The sequence below is a fragment of the Raphanus sativus genome, chromosome 4 (assembly GCF_000801105.2).
Source record: "Raphanus sativus cultivar WK10039 chromosome 4, ASM80110v3, whole genome shotgun sequence".
NCBI classification, from domain to species: domain Eukaryota; kingdom Viridiplantae; phylum Streptophyta; class Magnoliopsida; order Brassicales; family Brassicaceae; genus Raphanus; species Raphanus sativus.
Window position 1 is genome coordinate 36,082,473 of NC_079514.1, and position 16,647 is coordinate 36,099,119.

At 30.2% G+C, this 16,647-nt stretch overlaps 1 protein-coding gene across 1 annotated transcript; it reads right to left on the reverse strand.

The window, feature by feature from the left end:
• Window positions 1–396: 396 nt before the first annotated feature.
• On the reverse strand, window positions 397–2,176 carry LOC108849594 (LOB domain-containing protein 11). The gene is made up of 2 exons (XM_018623155.2): window positions 1,737–2,176; window positions 397–1,010 (listed from the first exon to the last, which is right to left on the reverse strand). Exons 1-2 carry the CDS (start codon window positions 2,052–2,054, stop codon window positions 618–620), a joined length of 711 nt encoding a protein of 236 aa, XP_018478657.1. The 5' UTR covers window positions 2,055–2,176; the 3' UTR covers window positions 397–617.
• Between the last annotated feature and the right edge of the window lie 14,471 nt (window positions 2,177–16,647).

Below are 16,647 nucleotides of genomic sequence, written 5' to 3' on the forward strand. Positions count from 1 at the left end.
GATGTCGTTAGGACGCATATATTCAATTCAAATGGAATACAAAAATTATACCAAAATATATATTCAGCAAATATACAAAACGTTCTAGCCATAAAATTTAAAATGCATCTCAATTAACTCCTTCTCATTAGCGTTAAGTAAAGATTCTTAGAGCATCTCCAACCTCACTCCATAATTTACTCCAAAATTGAGAATAGAGTTGGAAATGGAGTGGGAAATGGAGTGATGACCAAAAAATAAAAGCATTACTCCATTGCTGAATATATATTCAGCAAATATATAAAACGTTCCCATTTATGGAGTAATGCTTTTATTTTTTGGTCATCACTTCATTTCCCACTTCATTCTCAATTTTGGAGTAAAATATGGAGTAGGGTTGGAGATGCCCTTAGAATCTTAATACAACCTCTCTCTTTTTTATATCCCTACATAATACTTACACGTAACATGTTCGACAAATCTTAAGCGGTTTTGCTACGTGCTTATATTATGATTGGTTGACTTAAAAAAAAAATATAAAAACAAACTCCCATATATCTTATCCTAGGTCTTTGATATGCATATGGAAGTAACCACTAAAGCGCTTTTAAGTGAGCCAATAATACCATAAGTTATGATCATGTCCAAAGAGGATCCCACCACGACACTGATGAATTATTGTTGTTGTTGACCTCAAGGAATCCCAAATCATTGGTCACTTCGTCTGGGCTACTAATGAACTCGTCACCACTTTCAAATGAACTCTCAAAGGACATATTTTGTTGTCCTTGCTCTTGTGCTGCTAACTTTGTTTGTTCCATTTTATATAACAATTCCAGTAGATCTGATCTTTGGAGTTGCATGCCCACTAGTTCTACTTGAGTTTTCGCAAGTTGTGCTTGAAGCTCACTCACTTGTCTCTGCAGATGGTATATCGCACCCGCACAACCGTAAACCGGATCCCTCATCCTAGCTCCTGCTTCATAAACCATGCTATTAACCGCATCTGTTCTTTGAGATTCCGGAAGTTCCTGATACCGGAAACAAACAGTAAATGTTAAAAAGAACAAAATCATCTTTCACTAAAACATGGTTTTTTAGAAGAGGATATAGAAGTCTTGGACATCCTGGGGATTGTGGCATTTAATGTTTAAAATGATTGAAATTTTGCATTTAACATTGATTGTGAATTTGTGTTTTGATGTTTGACCATAAAGAAATCTTACATGATTTTCAAAGGTTAATGAAAAGGAATTTTAGAAATAGACATATAATACAGAAAACTTTTTATCTTTGTAAAGGGTTAGATATATAAATAGTGAGGCTGTATGTAGCTTTGACGAAAGTTTGTTATTGACCTTTCATTGCAGTTGCAGTTGTAGGGCCTAGTTCCGGTAACATGACTTATGAACCCATTATCGTTCAACGACTAGACTTTTAACCACTTTAACTTCATTTTCACATTTCGGATACCAATTTCTTTTCAGCTAAGAAATTAAAGTTAAATTACTTTGTATCCAAAAGAATAAAAACATATTTGGTGTTAAGTATTAACTACTAATAACAAAACAAAAACGCTTTATATTGTAAAAGTATTATATTGATAACCACCGGAGATTTTTTTATTAAACTTTTCACGTTAAATATTAATAAGCAAATGTGATGTTTGGTCATGTACACACGTGAGCGATAGCATCTACATAAAAAAAACATACTGTACCCACGTGTAACAAATAATAAAAAAGAAATAAAAGTACCTGCAAGAACTTAATAATGTTGCTAGCTCCGAAGACGCGGTGGGCTATTGTGAACTTCGCCGGATCTGTCGGAGGAAAATACGGCGCTAAAACACACTTCTCAGCGCACCTCCGCCGCAAAATCTTGCAAGCCGCACAAGGGCTTAGCACCACTGGGGATTGTGGCGGCTGCTGCGGCGAAAGGGGCGGCGACGGAGGTGAAGAAGTGGGAGAAGGAGAGTTGACGGGAGTTGTGGTTTCTTTCACGGCGGAGATAGCCACGGAGGTAGCTGTAGGTGTAGCAGCCGAAGTGCCACCATTAATCTCCAACTTGAGCATGATTCTTGATTTCTTTGGGGATAATTTATCTTCTTTTGGTCAATTAATTGGAAATAAGTTCAAACTAAAGTAATTTGTGAGCAAAAGTGTTGTGTGTAGAGTGAAGTGATTTATTGTAAGGGAGGTTGTGAAAGTATTTATAGGGAGGGAGACATTAAAGAAGGATAATGTGATGTCATATATCCTAGTTATGACGTAATACTTTGTTGGAATTATAATTAATTTTATACCCTTAACGGTGGCTCCTAAATTATTCCTTTTCAACGGTTGATTAACTTAGACAGCTCAATTAAATTATTTCCACATTCGCACTTAGACAAAACTACTTGTTTTAAATTATAGTTAATCCTTAAGGTAGTCTTTAAAAGGGAGTAATCAGTTCCCGTTTTCACATTTCGAGTGTATATTCATAGATTTTTTTTATTTATTAATATGTGTGAAGAAGTACAACTTCATTCCTTATTATCTTTGATAGTAGTGGCAAGATAATCTATTCGTTTTCAGCACACAAATATAGATTAATCACACTGTTGAGTAACTTAAATTTCTAACTATTAATGTGAAAATACTGCACAAGGGCACTAACAAGTTTAATTGATTTTCAATGTGAAAAGTCAAGTTAATTTCAACAGGGATTCTTTTCCTCTACAACAATTCACTATCAGATGACCTGTGAGACAATACAAACAAAAAATAATATGTCAATAACTACAAGAAGGAAATATACTGCATCTAGTTCTTATGTTTTCTTACTAATTTATCATAGCCTGAGACAAGATTTGTCGATACTTCTAGAAATGTTGGGATGAGTGGCTGGTGAGGTGTTTCATAAGCAATGAAGATATGATACATCATCAAGCTGCTATTCAATTTTTTTCAGCTGATATGTGTGTTTTTGTATATATCTCAATGACTAGATTTATTGTAACGCTCATACAATTATATCATCTTCTAGCATTTTCTTCTTGGTATCAAAAGCTTATGCCTACAATGATTTGGCGTGACCAAACTATCATCTATAACCTAACTTGAAACATTCAGATAAATATAACTTCATCAAGTTCGTCGATGAATCGAGCCCCTCTCCGCCTTGACAATAAGGAAGTTTCCAATCCAGTCTATGTTTCTTGGAAATGCCAAGAATATTGCCTCATGTACATTACCATCATTATTGGTTTTGGTTATATTGAAACAATGGAACATGTATATTTGAATACCATCGCATCTCCTCCTTTGAAGCATGAAACACACTTGCTTCAAATTTTACAATAAGCTAATTCGAGATCACACCAAGCCACTCTATCGTCAGTTGAAATAGTGGGTATGATACGGTGTAAACTGTTGGATAAATAAATACAGATAATCAAGAGAAAAGCTTATATTCTTCATCTGCTTGTCAGCCTTGTTGATAATAGACACCCTATGGATCCATATAAGATGATTAAAAAGCTATCGTCAAATCCATTCATTCCTCCAAGTCAAGATGGTCGCAGAGAAAGTAACATAATTTGTTGTGGAATAGCAAGGTAAATATGATCTACTTAAAGCCAGTTTCAAAAAAAAAAAAAATATGATCTACTTTGCTCGTTAGGTAATTTTAATTGTATTCGTTGTCATGTAACTGTCATAAAATTATAAGAAGAATTAATAATACTAGAAAATAAAATCAAAACTCAACGCCGAAAAATTGCAGTATTTATTTCTGTTATGTTATGTCTGACTTTACCTTCATTTTTCTCTTCAGTTATTAAGAAAATTTTAAGAAATATCACATTTGTGATGTCAATTTACAAAATAAAATTATTTTAAAGTATAATAAAATAATTTTTTATTATTTCATAAATGTGTGTCTACTTTTTCATTTAATAACTGTTATCTAATTTTCATTGCTCTTTAGTCTATTTTATAACACTATAGAATTTAATGATTTTTAATTTAATAAAAATTTATTGAATATGTGATGATGTTTCTAACAAAGTATGTAACACTTTCTATCATCATAAGAGTTTATAAAATTTATGAGTCAGTCTGCTTATGTTGATGACAAAAATAATATAAATTTATAAATACATATAACAGTATTTGAAAGTTTAAGCCAACGATGGTTATTTCAGAAACAAATTATAAATGTTCTTTTTCATTTTAATTCATATAGTTATTATTATTTTATTAATTAAGTTCTCAACTGTCACCACCAAAAATTTGGCTCTTTGGAGTTATTAGTGGCTAACTGTTAGTAAAATCAATTTTGCTTTGTAAATGGAGAAAACAATCATAAGAGAAAAAAATATGACGGTAATATGATTTTAGTAAATTAATAAAACAAAACTTTTTCATTTTAGATTTTCTTAATTTCGGAGTTAGAAATGTCTTCTTAAATTATTTTTACTTGTATTTTTAGTTTATATTCCCTCCGTTTTTGAATAAGTGTCACTTTGACATTTTTTAAATAGATTAAAAATGATGAAAATATATGTAGGTTGTTATTAATGACACATTTTGACCAATATTTGAGATAAATAAAATTATTTATAAAATCAATGCAATTTGAAATTAATTTTAAGCTGAAAGTAAGTATAATTTGTATTAGAGTTGTAAAATGACAATTTTTTTGTAAAAAAGAAAATGGTTAAAATGACATTTATTATGAAACAGAAGAAATATAATTTTGTACAACTTTTTCTGTTTGAAATAATGATTTCTATGGAAATGCTAGGAAATATCCAAACCAATAAATTCCTTACAAACCCTTTTCTATGAACAAGTCTTTACAAAGCTTTTTTCTTCTTTTCATGTATATTTTTTTCCAAAAGGCAATATTTAAAGAATTTTGGAAGAACTTGGCGAAGAACAAAGAAAAGAATTTCAGCATAATCATAAAGTCTTTCTTTAATTCTTTATTTTGAATATATAGATTTCCCCACTTCTTTGAACGTTTTCTTTGGGATACAACATATTTTATTGATATATTTAGGAAAATTTTCAGCTTAACTAGTCTTAGGCTCTTAGCATTAGAAAATTATGTAAGTTCAGGAAATTGGAGTGTAATAGATTATTGCAGTAGATGAAGTTTTGATTCGTGTACAAATAGAGAATGATGTGCGACACATGATTCAGAGGAAAAAAAAAGAACGGAGTGTGATAGATTATTCCAGTGGATGAAGCTTTGATTCGTGTACAAATGGAGAATGATGTGCGACACATGATTTAAAGAAAAAAAAAAAGAACGTCAAAATACAAAGGTGCGGAATATTTCCATATATTTGATTGACGAAATAAACATTAAAAAATATCATTAGATCACAAATTAAAAAAAATATGTGATGTTAAAAGATAAGAAATAATATATTAGATAATAAAAACCATTATTTAATATATATTTGATTTTTACTTAAGATTTGGGTTAGAGTTTTCACGTTGTAATTCTCAGAAAAAACACAAAGAGCTTTGAGGTTTTGTAGTTTAATGATTAGGTAAACTTGATTAACAAGTGTTGAATCAAGTAAATTGGATGTGGTAAAAATTGATCTGTGTCGAGTCGTGTGATTATAATCAAAGAAGTCTGTAAAAGTTGTATAAAAGATTTCTAATAAAATATGTGATTTTGAATTCCTTTTTACATTGTATTTTCGCTGAATTTCAATTTTACAATTTATATATAAGTGGCTCTATGAAACGTGGCTACATCTTCTCTCTAACAATTTGCGACATTTGGAATTAAAAAAAAACACAACTTGGTTTCATATAGTTGTTTTGTGGATGATCAAATAGTATTTACCTTTTTTCTAATGATGGACGGCATTACTTGATATTTGTAAAACGTGGTACGTTCTCTTTGTAACAAATTGGTCATTAATGTAACAGCTTGGCCATAAATTTTTTGGTGATCAAAGGAGTATGAAATAGTGTATTTATGATGCATGGATCATGGATGGCTGCCACTGGTGATCAAATGAGTGTGAAAAATAATTTGATAAAATATAGATAAAAGTAACACGTCAACCACGTAAGAAAAAATCACGAGTTGCACGTTACAACTACCGGTCGACCGAGAAACTTAAGGACGACACGTAGTTAGTGATCGAGCAAGCCAGTTCCTAAGGATTTATTGGGTGTGCTATTGTTTGATGATATTTTGATGCCACAATCAAGACAACGCTATCTTTCCACTTCTCTCAACCATATCAACTTTTTCTCCTTTTTGTAAAGATATTCGTTATTTGATTTAGCTCATATTTTGAAGTTAATTTATTACTTAATCGGGGGACATATTAGGGATAAGTTTGGTGGAAATTGGTCAGCCCATTGGACATATTAAGCAAGGAAAAAAGGACTTCTTTGATTTTTGAAGGTACTAGTGAAAGCTCTCTTCTTTTATTTCATTTTTATTTTTCTGTAACGAAATGCCTTTTGGTATATATTGCACCGTTTTCACGTATTAATTACTATTGATAAATAAGACTAAATGTAGACGGGAGTGGATATTGTCAAACCACCAACTTTTAACCTTAAAAGACAGACATAAAAGATTGAAACACTTATCCAATTATATGTTTTTGTTAGAGCACTAATCCACCTATTTAGAATACTCCAATCCTGAAACTCCTAAATTTCTAACTTGTAGAAAATGAAGATTCCTCCACATAAAATGTTACATATCTCTTAATTATATAAAATACAAAAATAAAATTAGAGAAAATAGAGGAAACAAAGGAGCTTAATCAAACTTCATGTTTTCGTATATTAGGTATAGTTGATAGATTGACTGTATTGGAACAGATCATGCCAATATTTTTTTGCGAAGCAAATTCAAAAGCTAGTAACATCAAAATACACATTTTATTCAAACTCAAGGGCCATCAACTCAACTGATTTAACACATTTACAGACGAAACTACATGTGTTGTTGATCTTAATACACTACATATCTATATGTAAGAAACATTTAAATTTAATAAAGAACGTCACTGATAAAATCGTCAGTAAACGTTGATTGTGTCCAACTTGATTATGAATTGGTGTCAAAATAGTTTGCATGCATTTTTTTATCTATGTGCTGAACCGGTCCGTCTCTAAAGGAATGTATTTAGTGATATAGAGTAGTCCAAAAGCATATCATATTGCCTAATTTGAATTTAGAATTATCTTTCAATTAATATAAATGGATGAATCGATCATTTATTATGATACATTATGTTAACTATTTGGGTCGAAATGGGAGACCAAATAGTAATAATTTAAAGATAAACGTTGAAATCTTTATTTCTGCATCCTAGTTGTAACTGCATCCTGTAACGAATAAGAGAAGTAAACGACAAACATTTTTGTCAAATATGCGATTAAGGTGGCAATACTTGATTAGATGTAATATATTATATATTCCATAGTCTGATAGTCTCCATCTGCCCCCACTAATATGTCACAATTTACATTTTTGTATATTTTATGATATTTTTCCACACGTAAAAAATGGCAATACTCTAGCATATACAAACTTGTGTGTACATAACATACACATGTAGCTGTGAATCTCTGTCACTCTGTGTGCCACCCACGAATGCGCGTGGACCTTTGTGATGCTTCCAAGGGAGAAAGGACTTGTTCTATTTTTTCACTTGTTCTATATTACTTTTCTTAATACGTGTGATCAATGTAAAAAAATACTGCATGTTAGAATTATCTGAAGGTAAACAGATAATAATATTGGGTAATATGCATAATGCATGTATGGCCAAAAGATTTTAAAATGCATGTGTGTTGTAATAAATAATTACTATGAGAAATATTTACATATCACATGATACACCAATGCTTTTGTAATAATAACCAATTACTATGATACTGCAGTGACAGTCATTAGCAAATATATCATACATATAGGTCAGTTCAAACTTTTTCTTATCATTTAGGTCAGTTCAAACTTTTTTTGTATCATAGGTGTAAACACAATAAGGGTGTATATCAAACTCCCCAACCCTTAAGAGATTAAGATCAAATGGCATTATGATATTAACAATATTTCGAGACTATATGTGGGCCGGGTACTGTTTTCATTTTGAGCATGTCGCTGTTTAAAACTCATATTACATCACACATACGTAGTTCACTGAAATCATGTTGATTAGAATCATGCATGTAAACAATTTATATAAGAGTTATTTTTGGGTTCCCTCTTAAAATGAACATCTAGGTTCATTAGTCAATAGAATTTTGTTATTTTATATTCAATGTGTTTTAAAAAAGAAACAAAAATATGTTTAAGTTATATTATGTTTTTAAAATAAAAATAGTAATAGTTGGAAAAGTTTTTAAATACTTTTAACGTCGTCAGCAAAATACTAAACCTTTAGATAAACTTTAAGTTTTTAGATAAATCATAAATCTTAGAGCAAAAACACTAAACACTAAATTTTAAAAACACTAAACTCTTAATCCTAACCCTTAAACCCGTACACCCGTGGATAAATATTAAATCCTAGGTTTTATGGTTTATTCAAGGATTTATTAAAATTTATATGTTATATACTATTTTTTATTTTTAGATTTATAGAAAGTAAAAGTATATATGAACTTTAATCCAAATCCGCAAAGATCCAAACCGAACGAACCGAATCCACAAAGATCTGAATTGAACATAACTAAACTGAAACAAATGATATCCGAATGTTAATCTTTAGTCGAATACAAAAATTTATCGATGACAAAATAAATATTGTTTATAATATTTAAATACATTATAGTTAAAAAAAATTATTTCGTGCAAGACGTATATTATCATTCTAGTGAGTTATTAAAAGTGAGTTCTGGATAGATTGTAAAATTGGAACTCTTTCTGTCATTGCACAGAAAATGTGAAGAATTTTTTTCCAAAGGATAATCTTTGTTAAACATAGATAGCATATATTATAATGATTGATAACAAAATTGTCATATCGCGGATAAGAAAACATGTATATACTGGGATTTAATCTAATCATTAAAATGCTTTATTTAATCAATCATTTAGCCATTTATACGTACTAATTGATTGATTGATACATTAGATAACAATAGTGATTTAATGCATTGGTCAAAGACTGTGTTACGGCCCATGCACACTTAAATTGGACAAAAGCAGCGTGTCTGAGAGATACGGCGTCGGTACGTTCAAACTGGCATTATTAGCATCTTTGATTGCTCAATAAATGCTTGCGATAGAGTGAATGAGAAACTCATCATTTTTTTTTTTCCGTCAAATTATATTATATTAAAATAACGTCCAGAACCTCAAATCCTTACAAACATCAAAAGCCCACATAATATACTGGGCTACACAAATAAATAAAGAAAAAAAACAACAAACCGGCCCTAAAGCCCATTATCACGAGCAACACCCTAACAATTAGGTAAGCCGTCGCCTGGGAAAGCGAAACCACGTGCCGACATCCACGAACATCCGGGACACGTGTAACGATCTCTCCTCCACGGCGCTGCATCGCTTCTTCTCCGGAGGGCACGGCTGAAACCCACCAGCCGTCGCAAACCTCGGAACCAACCAACTGCTAACTCACTTCCATACTCGAGAGAAACTGGAACCCGCGTCACCCATCACCTTCGATTAGCTTCAGACCACCGGAGAGCTTCATCGGGACACACCCGAGATCTCAACCCGAGGCGTCGCGGTCCCCATCTTCATCCCCATCGCTTCACTAAACGGAGAGCATCCATCGAAGAACTCGAGATCTCACCATATCCGAATCAAACCCCATAACCAAACACCACTTTGACCATCACCGGAGCATAGGGAGTCTCCGCCTAAAAAGAAACCTAGAGCCGACCGTTCTCCTTTGAAGAAAAAGAGCAACGACGGAGCGCCGACGCCGACCGCCCACCAGAAAGATAAGTGCGACGACGGAAACTATAGATCTACCCAAAAAAAACGGAAGGAAGCTTTGAACACATTGTTACAACGAAAACCGGACCGACGGACGGTGACTGTGAAAGCTCACTCCGTCGGCCGGAGAAACTCACTCACCGGATGAAGCTTTCTCTTCTCTCTCTTCTCTCCTTTCTCCTTTTGCGAGAAACTCATCATTATACCCAAAAAAAAGAGAACCTCATCGTAATATTTGTCCAAAAAAAAACCTCATCGTAATAAATTTAAATTACTTTAAGGTTTCAGTTACATACTTCATTTGTTTAAAATTCAATGAAAATTTTATTATTTATTATTTTATTGTTATTTTTCCATTGGCTAAAATATAATTATATGTATAAGTAATAATATTTTTATTTTGAACAATATAAACAAAATTAAATGCTATATTAATTTGTATGTATAAATCTAAAACAATACTTGAAATAAAATGGAGAGAATATACAGAAATTTATTTGAGTATAAATACTTGTCTAATGTTTTGTTATCTTGTAAAAAGTTTATATGCTCGTACCTGATTAAAAAATTAGAAACGATGTATTCTCTATTTTTGAATAATTGTCGTTTTAACATTTTTTGTTATATAAAAATGTCATATTAAAATTTCAATGCAACTTTTAGCTGAATATTAATTTCAAATACAATAATTTTATTTACTTCAAATACCATTGATTAAATATGTGTAACTAATAAATATTTAAATGCATTTCAATCATTTTTTTAATTTGTATGAAAAATGTCAAAGTGACATTTTTTTGTGAAACCGAGAGAATATGCAATTTGATTTTAATGCAGATTATTGAATTCAAACAAAAAAATCAGTATGGTATAAAATGAAGGGAAATTGAGGCTTATAGCCATGAAAAAAACCATAATTGGCAGACTAACCATTTTACCTAACAAATCTATACACTCTGTTACATATACATATTAATACTGTATTACCCTTTCTTTTGACCGGTGAAACCTGAAGATAAAAAATAATTATTATTACAGTGTGATATAATTTGTGGCAATTCAACATCCACATATCCCTTCTTTGTAACTCTTTACAGATTAGATCGACATCGTTACTACCATACCATCTGAGTTCTGAGAATATTTTGTGATCTGAAAACTTTTCTGAGAATCCCAACCTCTCTTCTTTTGAAACAGCCGCTGCAGTTACCGTCGAGGCGGCGGAGATCATCACGCGAGCCGATTCGCCTCCATATATATCACACGGATGAGGAGCATCACCCCGTTCCATGCATCCATCTTCTTAATCCAAGATTTTTCATTGAGTGAAGACGAAACGTGAAAACCTGTAAGTTTCCGATTTTGGGTTCGAAGACGAAGTAGAAGATGAACAGTGAACGTGTTTCTATATTATCTTATGAAATGGAACAAAATGTCTTTCTTTCAAATTTGACTATTTTATTAATTTAGTTTGATTCTTGAAAAGAAAGTTTTTTTTTTTTTTTTTTTAAAGAAAGTTCAATCTTGTTTGTTTTGTTTCATTTTCTATTGATATGAATTTTGTATCAGTGTTATATGTGTTTATTTTAGTGTGTATATGATTTTGTAAAGAGAAACAATATGTTGAAAGTAAATGGAATAGAATTTTTTACTATATCATTTGTCACATTTTCTATTCTATATGCTCATGTAAAATTTAAATGCATCTTACTGATAATTTGAAATTTGGGTTTTTAATTTATAAAAGATTGTTGTTGATATTGGATTAGGGTTTATAATTCCATGTAGGGTGTAGTGGCTAGGATTTAGTTTATGAAGATTTAGGTTAACCGCAGATTAGAATTTATATTTTCGTGTAGGGTTTAGTGATAGTTAATAGGGTTTAGTTTATGTACGATTGGGGTTGACATTAGAGCAAACATTACCACCTTTCATAAAGGCATAACCATATCAACATATCTGTTAAGATGATATATAAAGTTCAACTACGTTTTCACATTTTCTATTCTATATGCCTTATGTAGAATTGTAATGTATCTTACTAATGTTATGGAAGATTAGGGTTAACATTGGACTAGTGTTTATAATTCCGTGTAGACTTTAATGTTTAGTTGATAGGGTTTAGTTTAAAGTTCACTTTTCAAATGTTGGGATAGGGTTTAGTGATTAGTTGATAGGAGCTACATTTGTATCTTTCAATTGGAACTATATTTATATTTATACTATTCTATCTAATATATATAGTATGGAATTATAATCTTGGTTTCTCCGTTTGTTCGCTGTTTTTTTACACTTACAATTGTTATCTACTCCTTTTCCTGCATTTTTTCTTCTTTTGATTTTGAATAAAATTTTATGAAGCACTTCCTAAATTATATCATTGTTATTATGGGACAGAAATTCACCACGTTGTTTACTTTATGTGTTGAAACCAGTAACCTTTTGTTTAGAGGAATATAACCGGATGAAAGGGAGCCAAAAAGACAGAGAATGAATTATGTCAAAATCATGTCTACTTCCCTAATTTATCACCAAAATATGGCTATTACGCCAATTAGCCCTAAAAAGAACTGTTTGTCATGAGCATATCAAAGATAAAACTATACATTTTGAACATAATATAAGTAGATACAGCTGTTATTAAGAGGAAAAAACCTGGATGGTGCTATGGAGTGCATCCAGAGAAGGACCATATTGACTAGCAATTAATAAACATACTGATAGACTTAGAGACGACCGGATTTCTTCTTTGATTCTTAATTCCCAATTCCCAAATTCTAACTGATGATGGTAGTCTAAATAAATTTGTTGATGTAACACATGAGCACACTAGAAGATCAAATAATTGATGGCTAAAACGTATTTATAATTTTATACTATTACATCAAGGATTGCTTAGCGTGAAACAATGAGTCTATATTAAAACATTTTAAAAGCTTTCAAAAAAAAAAGAGAGTCTATTAAATGTCATTCGTAAATGATCATGCGGCTAAAATAACTGTCCCTATAATTGAACTAACAACACATTGTAGATTTTTTCGCTCTCACACAATATGGCTTATTGTAAACAATTTTTGAAGCCTAAAGCTGATTTTGTGAACATTCATAACATTGTATACAAGTTAGTGGTTTTTAATTTGTTATAGCGCCAAGCGGCCAACTAATGTTTTTTCTACTTTGAAGATCAATAGTTGGATTTTTAGTGGCCTCAATGGTATTATCGTGTTTACAAATACTATCATCTTATGCTATTATGATGTCATTACCACTTTTAATAATAATGTTATCACCTTAAAAATATGTTTTTGGCACTAAATTTCTTATAATAAAATGTTAATATCATACCAAAAGGAGCAAGACTACGAACGCTTCAAAAGCAAGAGGTTACATATGGCCGAAGAAAAAAAGAATCAAGAAGGACCTTGTGAAACTATAGATAGGCACTAACTTTGTTACTACTATTAACTCATTGTTTTACTATAACTTACAATGTTACTAGTCCAATCCTACTCCATTCCTTATCTTATTTTATAGTAATATAAAATGAGTTTTCATTAGAAGATATAATTAATTGCTTTGAATTGTCGACTGAAAAAGGAATTTATTAAGAGACCACATGAAATAAAGCAGCAGCAATGTTAACATTCAGTTTCCCACACAAACGAACCTTTTTAACATTAAACTAGATTATGATCCGCGCTTTGGAATCGCGGAATATTTAACGATGAAAATTTTCACTAATAACTTAACAAATATTTTGGTAACTTTAAAGAGTGTATTTAAAATATTTTTGTATTTAAATCAGTGTTTCTAAATTCAACCCGATTGTGATTTTACCGGTTAATCCGGAGATCTGACAATTCAATTTAGGTTTTTAAAATATTCATATCAACAAAAATCACTAAAATCCGAGACTAACCGATTGAACTGATGGATGACCAATATATAATCTAATTTGATTTAAATTGTAATAGTTTCATAATTTGTAATCTTATAATCCAAATTTTAAAGTTCATTATTTTGCAATTTATGAAATTATGATGTTTCTACAAAATTTTAAAGAGAAAATGATAGATATAAAATATTAAGATTAATTATTGTATTGTTTGGAAACATTGATAGTAGTATAAAAATATATTGTTTGGAAACATTGATAGTAGTATAAAGAAATAAATATATTGTTTGGAAACATGGATAGTAGTATAAAGAAAGGAACATTAGTGATTTAATGTAAGTTTAACTATAAAGTATAAATGTGTATTTAATTTAAAATTTTACAAAATAAATGTTAGGTCCAATAAAATGTTTCTATTTTAATAAGATAGACGTGTCAATGGGAAACACACAAGTCAAAAAACCTCTTCTTTTGTTTTTTCTCCCAGTTATAGCCAGCAAAACTCATATATTAGTAATTGTTAGTTGATGGATTCAAGTACGTTGGGATTCAGTGAGCTTAAGTTCAATTATTTATTGTTTATTAATACGATATTGTCTACTTTAATTTTAAGAGGCAAGTCTGCATAGATTTATTTTTGGTTTTCTTCCCAAAAAGTCCCATACTAATATAATTAGAACTTCTCTTTATATATTAGATATTCTTTGTCTAATTATCCGATGTGAACTTAATTTGATATTTCACATTCCCTTCCTCAAACTAAGGATCATATTCATTTCGTATCCCACAACTGACTTCCAGAATTTTCTAATTTGATCTCTATCACACACACCTCTTATTCCTAACTCATAGGATATACCATTCATCACTCGAAAGATATTTAGGTATTCTTGCAGATTTCTCGTCAACCGCTCAGATACCAATTATTGGGATTTAGTGAATCCATTTCCAACTCTTATTGACTATTAGTATAATATTGTCCATTTTAAACTTAAGAGATAAGTCCGCATGGATTTACTTTTGGTTTCCTTCCCAAAAAACCTCATACTAATATAGTTGGACTTCTTTTTATATATTAGACATTCATTGTCTAATTATATGATGTGAGACTTAGTTTGATATTTCACAAAATTCATTTTTTTACAGTATTTGATTTAGTTTTTTTTTCAATAATATATACATATAGCCTAATTTTTTTGAAATAGCTAATAAATTAAAGACTAGCCCCCAAAGAGATTAATTAAAACAACCGAAAACATATATTTTAAATTTTAAAAAACATCCATAACAAGCTTTGTTTTACTTTCAGCCGCGCAATTTTACCTTCGCTAATATCTCTGGTGACAGGTGTTTTCACTACCACCGTGAGAGAGATCACATTCTATATAACGAATTTCTTTTTGTTATTATTTCTTTTGCTTAACATGTGGTGGGTGTTCAGTGCGTGGAGGGAGCGTTGAGAGCGGATACTTTTATTTTATGTTGTGGTTTGTCTATATATAAGGGTGGACTTACCACCGTAATTTCTAGTACTGAGAGTTGCTTTCTATTCTATGAATATCTAATTTTTTAATTTATTTTGTTTCAAAAAAATACTGATATCTGGTATTTCAGATATCCAAAAAAAATTACAAATATTAAAAAATATTAAAAAATATCTATGGATATCTTATCCACTTTTTAATGCAAATAAATTTAGAAAAACATATTTTAAAAATAATATAAAATTAAAATAAATATTAGTGAGACTATATGTTTCATTAATTGATAAATTAATTAAATGTTTATATAAAATAATAAAATTATAGATTTTATATTCATTTCTTAATTTAATACTTCTATAAGTAATTTTATTAATAAAATTATATGTTAAAATATATAAAATTATTCATTTACACTTCTATATTTTATTGTATTTATACATATATTTTTATAAAAGCAAGAACGGATTGAATATCTGACACTGAAATTTTTAGTATTTGTGATTTTATTTTTTAACGGATATTGATTTTTTAATATTTACTTCGAAGAGTTACGGATATCTAATTTTTTAGATCGAATCGAAATAAATAACTAATTGAATCAAAATTAACAGATAAAATGTCCAATCTTATGGTTAAATGTTTTGATATTCCTGTTAACACATGTCCATTAATATTTTTCTTTGATAACGATCCATTAAAATTTAATGTGTATACTATCATAATCTTATAGTCTATTAATATAATATTTTAGGACTAAATATAACGAACCAAAAATTTATGACATTTTAAATGCACAAATATCACTAATCTAAGTGACTAGAAGATGAGATTTAAAGTAAATTAACAAAATAAAATAAAAATCAACAAAAGTTAAAAAAAAAAATTAATCAACAAAAACTGGAATGAGAGACAAATGGGTTAAGAAGTTATGTGATCAAATACTAACATGCGATGCTAACACGATCAATCATTGCTAATTTATAGGCGTGTGTTTACTAATTTAAGCTAATCGACATCCATAATACCAATTATATCCTAGTCTTGCAGTTAACATAAACTTCTATTGGCCTATCACAAGTTGGAATGCCATTCCAGTTAGATATAATGGCCACTAAACACGTTAGACATCAACTTCTATGGACTAAACATGCAAAACACTTAATTAATCTATTCAAATATTTCATCAAACATCTTCCGGCCATAAATTGCATAACATCTATGTTTCTTTTTCAAGTTCATGTCCGACTTTTGAAGGTCTATTAGTATGATATTATTCATTTTGGGATATTGTTCATTTTGGGTTCAATAAACAAAGCTTTTGCGGATTTAATTTTAATTTTT

What these genes read in the sequence shown, in the direction of transcription:
- LOC108849594 (XM_018623155.2), bottom strand. Translation starts at nt 2,054, where the DNA reads ATGCTCAAGTTGGAGATTAATGGTGGCACTTCGGCTGCTACACCTACA. An exon ending in ACATTATTAAGTTCTTGCAG is followed by an intron (nt 1,011 to 1,736) that starts GTACTTTTATTT and finishes TTCCGGTATCAG; the next exon opens with GAACTTCCGGAATCTCAAAG.